Source organism: Empidonax traillii, unplaced genomic scaffold (assembly GCF_003031625.1).
Source record: "Empidonax traillii isolate 1590-97213 ecotype Southwest subspecies unplaced genomic scaffold, ASM303162v1 scaffold492:size733235, whole genome shotgun sequence".
Taxonomy (NCBI): Eukaryota; Metazoa; Chordata; class Aves; order Passeriformes; family Tyrannidae; genus Empidonax; species Empidonax traillii.
Window position 1 is genome coordinate 100,776 of NW_020955685.1, and position 9,284 is coordinate 110,059.

At 66.3% G+C, this 9,284-nt stretch overlaps 1 protein-coding gene across 3 annotated transcripts in view; it reads right to left on the reverse strand.

Moving 5' to 3' along the window:
- Positions 1-1,400: 1,400 nt before the first annotated feature.
- Positions 1,401-9,284, reverse strand: part of LIMK1 (LIM domain kinase 1) — a 10,137-nt gene continuing 2,253 nt past the window's right edge. The window contains exons 2-16 of one of the 3 annotated variants that reach the window (XM_027896329.1): positions 8,457-8,553; positions 6,005-6,143; positions 5,575-5,684; positions 5,301-5,492; positions 4,347-4,452; positions 4,081-4,256; positions 3,826-4,009; positions 3,644-3,730; positions 3,276-3,407; positions 3,106-3,165; positions 2,901-2,966; positions 2,646-2,802; positions 2,485-2,540; positions 1,801-1,958; positions 1,401-1,698 (exon numbers count right to left, since the gene is read on the reverse strand). In XM_027896329.1, the coding sequence (XP_027752130.1) occupies positions 1,545-1,698; positions 1,801-1,958; positions 2,485-2,540; positions 2,646-2,802; positions 2,901-2,966; positions 3,106-3,165; positions 3,276-3,407; positions 3,644-3,730; positions 3,826-4,009; positions 4,081-4,256; positions 4,347-4,452; positions 5,301-5,492; positions 5,575-5,684; positions 6,005-6,143; positions 8,457-8,553 (1,874 nt within the window). In that variant the 3' untranslated portion in view covers positions 1,401-1,544. Of the gene's footprint in view, positions 1,699-1,800; positions 1,959-2,484; positions 2,541-2,645; positions 2,803-2,900; positions 2,967-3,105; positions 3,166-3,275; positions 3,408-3,643; positions 3,731-3,825; positions 4,010-4,080; positions 4,257-4,346; positions 4,453-5,300; positions 5,493-5,574; positions 5,685-6,004; positions 6,144-6,256; positions 6,521-7,652; positions 7,864-8,456; positions 8,554-9,284 lie in introns of those variants that run through there. The other 2 variants (XM_027896331.1, XM_027896330.1) reach the window with 2 other exon arrangements.

The window sequence follows — 9,284 nt, forward strand, 5'->3', positions numbered from 1 at the left end:
CTCGCCCAGCTGCAGCATCCCTGGGGACATCCTTGGGGACATCCCCCCAGTCCCTTTCCTGTCCCTCCCACACAAGCTCCTTCAGTTCCAAGTCTTCTCCAGCTTCCAGAGCTCAACACCCCCTGAGGACAGAGATCCCCCACCTTGGAGACCTTAATTTGGTTTAGGAAAAGGGCAAGGACAGAGGACAGCATGGCAGGGCCATGGGCCACCACTGCATGGGCCACCTCAGCCCCAGGGGACAGTAGAGGCACAGCTGCTCCAGTGGTCACTCAGCTCAATCACCTGCCTGTCACCACCCTGCGGGGACAGCGGTGGCACGTCATGCCATGCCATGGCATGGCCACCAGGCCAGGGAGGGGACACAGGGCTGGGGGAGCCTGGCAGGAACCACGATGGGGTGGGGACAGCACCAAGGGTGACCGAGCCGAGGGTGCCACCAAGCCCAGAACCACCACACCCCTGGGCAGGGGGACCGTCCCCTCCTGCCTCAGTGTCCCCACGAGCTCCCAGCCCCCCCGGGGGAGGTGAGCGATTGCCAAGCAGGCCGGGCAGCGAGCGGGGAAGGATTTATTGACTCACGGCTCGGGGTACATCACAGTTTGAGCTCCCTCCCCGCCTCCGGAGGGGGCGTCGCCTTGGACTTCCCGGGCAAAAGTGCGCGGAGAGGCTTCACAGTTTGATCCCTTCGGGAAAGCAGAACCGAGGCAGTGACAAATGGCAAACGCTACGTCGTATGAAAAAATAATACAAACTCTTCTCTTTAAATATCTTACAGAAAAATGAACCTGAATAAAGAGCATGAAAAGCACCGCGTGGCGCAACCCCCTCCCCCCCGCCCCGCAACCCGCTCCGAGCCCCCGCAGGGCGAGGGGACCGAGATGAGCCCTGCATCCCACCCGGGGCAGGGGGGCGTGGGGGCGGCGGGGACCGCTACGTGCCTGTCCCCACGCCACGGGGGTGTCCCCCGCACACGGACCCCTCGCTCGGCAGCCCCCCCGGGGCCGGGGTGCCCGCGGGAGCAGCGGGAGAGGCCGGCCGAGGGCGTTGCTACGAGGGTGCCCTGGAGGGGGAGGGGGGAGGCCCTGGGAGGGGCTCTGAGGGGGTCGTGGGCCCCCTCCCAAGGGAGCCGGGGGTCCCTCCTGTGTCGCAGTGCAAGTTCACGGAAAGCCAAGGCACCGCCGCGAGGCCGCGGCTCTGTCCGGGGGGGCCCGCGGGGGTCGTGCGGGGGCAGCCCCCGGTGTGCAAAGGGGAGGTGAGCCGGGGCGGGGGGGGGGACACGGGGACACCCGGACGGTCCCCGGGGGCAGAGCTACGGCGTGGGGGGGTGCCCAGGGCCATGCGGCCCCGGGGAGAGCCGGCTCCCCGGGGCGGTGGGGGCAGCGGGGCGGGCAGCCCGTGAGGAAGAGGTTGTGGGGGGGAGAGGATGCATCCAGGGAGCCCCGGGGGTCCAGCCCCGGGGGTGGGGTGGGGGCAGCCCCAGGAGGTGCTGGCGGCGGGTGCAGCTCCTTCTCCCGCGGCTCCAGAGGGGGGTGGGTGGGGGTCTATCGGGGGGGTGCAGGGACCCCGCCCTCCCCCCGCCGGTGCGTCTCCCCGAAGGCTCGGTCTAGCTGCTCCAGCTGGGAGCTCAGCGGCAGGTGGATCTCCAGGTGCATGCGGAGGGTCTCCAGCCACTGCTCCAGCTTGGCGAAGGACGGCCTGGGAGACAAGGGGGGGGGACACAATGTGGCAGCTCCACTCGCCCTGTCCCTGCCCTGTCCCCCACCCGTGGGGTCCCCAGGGGGGTCTGCAGCCCCTCACCGCTTCTCGGGGTCCAGGTCACAGCAGGTGACGGCGATGGGGAAGAAGCTGGGGGGACAGGCAGGGGGGCAGTAGCGCTCCAGGAAGCCCCTGACGTTGAGGCCGAAGTCGGTGGTGCGGGGCAGGTAATCGGGGTCAGCGCTCACCCGGCCGATGATCTGGGGGCAAAGGGAGGGAGGAGAGGGGTCAGCTCCAAGGGGGGACCCCAAGCCCAAAGGGGGGGACCCTCCAAGCCCCAAAGGAGGACCCCAAACACAATGAGGACCCCAATCCCATGGGGGAGATCCCAGAACAGGGAGACCCCAAATCCAAGTGGGGAGGCTCCAATCCCAAGGCAGAGCTTCATGCCCAAGAAGGGGAACCCAAGCACAGTGAGGATCCAAACTCCAAGAGGCAAATCCCAGTCCTGGATAGGGGGCACCCCAAACACAACGAAGACTCCAATCCCAAGGGGGACCCCAAGCACAGTGAGGACCTCAATTCCCAAGGGGAGACCCCAATCCCAAGGGGAGGGAACCAAAACCCGATGAGCACCCCAAGCCCAAGGTAGGAGGCTCCAATCCCAAAGGGCAGACTCTAAACACCCCAACCCCAAAGGGGACACCCCAGCCATGGGGGCAGGTTAACCCAAACACAGTGAGGGCCCCAGCCCCAGTGGGAGACCCCAGCCCCAGGGGTCCTTGCCTCGCACAGGACGATGCCGAAGGAGAAGATGTCCACCTTCTCATCGTAGCTCCTCCCTGCGGGGACAGACAGGTCAGGCCACACCACACATGGCCTGTCCCTGCCCCACCATGAGTCCCCTGCTTGGGGACAGAGCCCTGGCTGGCCATGTTGCCCCTCACCATTGATCATCTCGGGGGCCATCCAGTAGGGGTTCCCCACCACCGTGTATCGCTTCTTGCGGTCCGGTTTCTTCAGGCTCTTGAGATGTTCGGGCTGGTTCTTCTCGTCCACCATCAGCCTCGCCAGCCCAAAGTCAGCCACCACCACACTCTTGTTCTGGGCAGGTGGAGAGGGGTGAGGCACAGGGGAGTCACACGGGGGGGCTGAGACCCCCGCCCGGGCCAGGCCAGGGACACGGCCAGGGTGGGACTCACCTCCCGCACGAGGCAGTTGTGGGAGTTGAGGTCACGGTGGATGATGTTCATGGAGTGGAGGTAGGCCTGGGGAAAGGACGGGCTGAGACTGGGGGCACCCCCATGCCACGGTCCCCCCGCCCACCAGCACCCATCCCACCCACCCACCCCACGGTGACACCCACCCCCCCCACGGTGACACCCACCCCCCCACGGTGACACCCACCATGCCGGCGGCGATGTCTTTGGCGAAGCTGACCCGCTGGCTCCAGGGGTAGTGGCTGTCCTGGGGAGCAGGAGCAGGAGGGGGGATTTACCACAGAACAGAAGAGGAGAGGGGTCCCCAAGCCCCGCTGTGGGGCGGTTGGGGGACCAACCTGTCCCCCCAGTGCTCACCATGCTCTTGATGAGGCCCCTCAAGGTGCCCCCCTTGATGTACTCGGTGATGAAGTTGAGCCTCTTCTCCTTGTACAGCACCCCGATGAACTTGAGCACGTTGGGGTGCTCCAGGCAGCGCATCACCTTCACCTGCAGGAGACCCCCCACGCCCCCCATGTCCGTGACACCCTGAGGCACCCACACCCTGCTGTGGGCAGGGCTGCACCCGCAGTGCCTGGACACCCCACTCCACGTGCTGTGCCCAGACCCACATCAGGTGGGGAAGGGGACAGGACAGCCCCATCCCTCGTGTCCCTCCCCAAAACCAGGTGGGTTAAAGGAAAAGGGGGTTAAGGAAAGGGGAGTTAAGGAAAGGGGACACTCACCTCTTTGAGGAAGGTCCTCTGTGTCTCCTCATCGAAGCGGATCAGCTCCTTCATGACCATCACCTCGCCCGTCTCCCGATGTGTCACCTGGGAGCGCAGGCACTGAGCCCCCCCCGCCTCTGGAGAGCCCCCCCTCGCACCCTGGGGAGCCCAAACCCCCACGCTTGCGCCATGAGCCCCACCTTGATGGCCTGGCCGAAGCAACCCTTGCCCAGCACCTCCCCGTGGATGAGGTCGGAGGGGCGAAAGATGCGGTGGGCGCGGGACACGACGCGCAGGGACTCGGAGCGCCCGATGTCCTTGCGCTGGGACGCGGGGGAGCCCACGGAGCCCGAGCCTGGGGACTTGTCCGTGCTGCAGCTCCTCCTGTGGGACGGACAGAGGGTGAGCTTCCAGGAGGGACCCCAAGGGGACAGGGGGTGAGGTGGTGGCCTTACGTGACGGCGCGCTGGCGCATGGCCGCAGGCTCTGGGGGGGCCGGGGAGCGCAGGGGGCTGCACGGGGCGGGCAGGGGGCTCCCGGCCAAGCCCGGCTCCCGGCCCAGAGGCTCGTGGGGGTCGTGCTCGATGGTCAGCTGGAGCAGGCGGCTGGTCTCCTGGATCAGCAGGTCGATCTGGGGGTGGAAAAGGATAGCGGGGTGGTTTTGGGGCCATGCTGAGGAGGAGGGCTGGTTGGGGGGTATTCCCAGGGGATAGGGTTGTACCTCATCCAGGGGGACGTGGCCAATGGGGGTGCCATTGATCTCCAGGATGCGGTCGCCCACGTGGATGGAGTTCTTCATGTCAGGGCTGATGCAGTCTGGGTCCACCCTGGGGGGCCAGAGGAAGCAGGGTCAGACCCCCAAGAGTGTCATGGGGGAAGGGTGCTGGGACACTGCCCACGGGGTCACCTCCCTGACATCCTCACTGGTGGGGATGTGCTGGGACACATGGAACCACTGTCAGCAGTGAGGACGTGCCAGGACACTGCCCATGACCCCACACCAGCCAATGGGGAGGGGACAGCCTGGTACGGCCCCTGCGAGTCACCCCTGAGGACACACAGTCACCACACCCACGAGCCACCCCTGCAAGATGAGGATGTGGAGGCAAGATGCCCACGGGTCACCCACTGCTGGTTGGGGACACGCAGCCATGATGCCCTCATTGGATGGAGACACGCAGTCATGGCACCCACAGGTCACCCTTGCCATGTGGGGACATGCTGTCACAACACCCATGAGTCACCCTTTGGGATGGGGACACATAGTTGTGGTCCCCTCGAGTCACCCCTGCTAGATGGGGACATGCAGGGCACAGGTCCCTCCTCCTGGACAGGGACACGCTGGCAAAGTGCCCCCGAGCCACCTCAACCACCTGGGGATGTGCCAGCCTGGTACCCAGGGGCACTGCCACCATGTCACCCCCAAGCCACCCTGACGGTCAGGGACAAATCAGCGTGGGTCCCACAACACCTCCCTGCAGCTGGGGATGTGCCACCCCTGGCTGATGAGGACCCCATCCCTCCTCCTCCCACCCCACAAAGCGTCCCTGGGGTGGATCCCGGCAGCAGAGGGGACCCAGGACGGCCCAGCCCCACGCAGCGCAGGGTGGCAGAGGGGACCCAGGACGGCCCAGCCCCGGGCAGGGCAGGGTGGCAGAGGGGAACAGGGACGCACTCTCGGACACGGACGGTGCGGGGGTGCTCGGTGCCACAGCCCTGGTCGATGGACACGGAGAAGCCGCGTTTTCCGTCGGAGCAGGCGGGGATGGAGACGAGCGTGACGGTGTGTGGGATGCGGGAAGCCGGGGAATCCGGCAGGATCTGCTCGATCACCGGCGTCACCACCATCTGGTAATAGCAGTGCCCGCTGCGGGGACGAGAGGAGAGAAGGGTGGGCGGGGGGTGCCAGAGGATGTGCCCCCCACCCTCCCACGCGGGCTGGCACGTACCAGTAGAGCTTGGAGCGCTCCACCAGCGCGTAGGTGTCCCCGTCCCCGATGAACGTGCGGCAGTTGAGGCAGCTGAAGCACTCGGGGTGGTACTTCTGCTCCCCTGCCACCTGTGGGCAGATGCCATCAGCCCCAGAGCCCCCGTGTCCGGGGCACTGGGGGTGCTGGGAGCACCCATGGGTGCACTGGGGACAAGGGAAGGGCAGGCAGGGTGGTGGGGACAGAGGTGCCACCAGGCTGGGAACGACTGTAGGGACATCTCCCGCCACCCTGAGCTTCCCTCAGTCCCACCTGAAGTGCAAACCCGCAAAGCCCAACTTTTGCTGGGGGTCTGCACTCCCTCCCCACATCACCCTTTTCCAGGAGCTTGGCTGTGGGTCAGGGCTCCGTGTCCCACCCCAGGGACCCCCAGGGACCCCCCAGTGCTCACCATGACCAGCCCCTTGGTGATGTGCTCGGAGCAGCCGTGGCACAGCTCCCCAAAGCGTGCCCAGTAATCCTTCTTGCAGTACAGCCGCCCATCCTTCTCGTAGTACTGGTGGGACAGGGAGGCCCCGCACTCGCAGCACCTGCGCCAGGGACAGGGACACCCTTGTCACCCCTCCCCGTTGTCACCCCAGGGCACAGCCAGTGCTCATCCACCCCACGGATCTCTGGACAAGCTGCTTCCCCTGTTTCCTACCCCACTGTATCCCTATGCCACCTTCCCCAGGGTGGCAGCAGGGGATTCCAGGGGTGACAGTGCAAGCTGGTGCTGCAGGGACATCTGGGGACACCAAGCTGGGATAGACATAGACATGGGGCAGGGAGGTGACAGCCTAGCACAGACATGCCAGCCTGGGAACGGACACACAGAGGGACGTGCCAGACCGGTCACAGACATGGTGACAGACATGCCAGCCTGGCACGGACACACAGAGGGACGTGCCACCCTGGTCATGGACAGAGGGACGTGGTCACAAACCCCTAGACAGAGGGACATGGCAGCCTGGTCAGGGACATGCCAGCCTTGGGGGTGCAGGGGTTGGGGATGTGCTCGGAGGCTGCCAGGGGGGTGCAGGGGGTGACAGGGTTGTGCCACAGGAGGGGGCACCCGGGGGTGGGGGGGGCATGTCAGTCTTGGGGGTGCACAGGCAGGTACAGGGGTGCTGAGTCCCCTATAGGGGATGCAGGGGGGGTGTGGCTGGAGGATGCAGGAGGCACTATAGGGGATGTGTTGTAGGGGTGCAGGGGGGGCTGCAAGTGCAGGGTTCCCATAGGGGATGTGGGGGGTGAGTGCAGGGGAGATGCTATAGGGGATTTGCTGTAGGGGGCTGCTTTAGGGGACCAGGAGGGTTGCAGGTGGGGAGTTCCTACAAGGGGGAAGGGTGATTGTGGGGTTGCAGAGGGGTGCTGTAGGGGATTTGCTATAGGGGATTTGCTGTAGGGGTGATGCAGAGGGGATTCTGTAGGGGATTTGCTAAAGGGCCTGTAGGGGATTTGCTGTAGGGGGGATGCAGAGGGGAGGCTATAGGGCATGGCTATAGGGATTTGCTGTTGGGGGGGATGCAGAGAGGATTCTGTATGGGATTTGCTGTAGGTGTGGGGGTTGCTGCAGGACACGCCGCAGGAGGTGCCGGGGGGTGCACGGGGACTGTCGCAGTCCCCCCTCAGCCGTGGGCGGGCGCGCAGGTGAAGCACCAACCAGCGGTGACGTCACGGCGAGGAGTTTCCCCACCCCATGATGTCACCGCGCGAGGACTCCCCCGCCCGATGGCGCAGCATGAACCATCCCCCGGGCTGGGGGCGGGGATGGGGATGGGGAGGAGGGGGAGGAAGAGGAGCAGCGGGAGGAGGGGGAGGATGGGGAGGAGGGGGAGGATGGGGAGGAGGGGGAGGGCTCCCCGGCGCTGCCGGAAGCCGCTCACCCGTGGCGTGGGGGGGGCCGGATCCAGCTGCGGCCCCGCAGTGGCTTCGCTGGGGCCGATGGCCCGGGGGGGGAAAGATGGAGGGCACAGGCTGAGCCCCCCGGGGGTCCGCGGGGTGAAAATCCCTCCTGACCCGCTCCCACTCCCACTCCCATCCCCACTCCCACTCACTTGGCTCCAGCGCTCAGGACGCGGCTCTTCTTCAGCACCGCCGTCAGCATCCTCCCCCCCGGGGACAGGGGGGACACCCTGGGGACACCCCGGGCACCCCCAGCCCCACGCAGAACCCCGGCAGGTCCCGGCCACTCCCTGCGACCCCCGAGCCGGGACCTTCCTCCCTATCCTCCTCGGGGCTCCCACGGCTGGAGCTGCCGGGAGGGCTCGAGTGAAAGAGGAAACAGGGCGGGAGGGGGGCGGGTGACATCAGCCACGCGCACCCTGTCACCGGCCAGGAGGGGACAGGGCGGGGGACAGGCAGCAGGGCCCTCTGCCAGGCCAGGCGTCAGCCGGGGCACCCACCGCGGGTGCCAGGATGCACTGCCATGCTTCGGGTGCGTGTGACGCCGTGACAGCCTCACACACGGCTGTGCCACCACCAGAGCCGCGGGGGGGGTCCTCTGTCACTGTCCCTGTGGGGCATCCCCGTGTCCCCGAGGCCATCCCAGTGTCCCTGAGGCCATTCCAGCATCCCTGATGCCATCCATTCCAGTGTCCATGACTGACACTGATATCATGCATCCTGTATCCCTGATGCCATCCATTCCAGTGTCCATCACACCACCCATCCTGGTGTCCCTGCTGCCATCCTGGTGTCCCTAGGGCCATCCATTCTGGTATCCATGACACCACTCATCCTGACATCCCTGATACCATCTATTCCAGCGTCCATCACACCACCCATCCTGCTGCCCCCATCGCAGCGTCCCCCCAGTGCCATCCTGGTGTCCCCGCTGTCCCCCGGGGGGGGGGTCCCACCTGAAGCAGTCCGAGTGCCAGTCTGCCTTCAGCGCCTGCAGGTACTGCCCATCGTAGATGCCCTGCCCACAGCTCGCACACACCGGCAGGTCGGTCCCTGTGGGAGGGGGGGCACACGAGGGGACAGGGCTGTCACCCTGCAGCAGCACCCACGATCAGCTCCCTCTGCCCTGGGGGGGTGAATTCCCTCCCCCACCCCCATCGATCCCAGGACGGGTCAAGGTCGTGGCACTGATGTGCCCAGGGGATGGGATGGGGGGCACATGATGAGGGGCAGGAGGGGTGGTGGGGAGTGGGAGGGGGGTGCAGGGTGGGTGCAGAGAGGGGCACAGGGGGCAGGATGGGTGCAGGGAGTGTAGGGGGGGTGAAGGGGCACAGGATGGATGAAGAGAGGGAGACAGGGAAGATAGGGAGGTGCAGAATATAGTGGGGGACACAGTGGGTGCAGGGTGGGTGCTGGGGGGTGCAGGGTGCACGGGGGGACATGGAGAGGTGCAGGGTGGGGGACTGCAGGATAAGGGGTGCAGGGATGCACAGGGGGTCCCCAGGGGGATGTGGAGGTGCAGGGAGGGACCACAGAGGGCTGCAGGGTGACTGCAGAGGTCCTGGGGGGGCAAGTGCTTAGTGGGTGTGGGGAGGGATGAGGGGCCCCTCGGCTGCAAAGTGAAAGGAAGGCAGAGCAGGGATGTGGGGGTACATGCGGGGGGCTTGTGGGGTGGAGGCAGGGCTATGCAGGTACAGGGAGGGCTGCAGGGGGTTTGTAGGGTGCAGGAGGGATGTGGGATGCAGGGAGGGATGCAGGGGGTTTGTGGGGTGCAGGAGGGATGT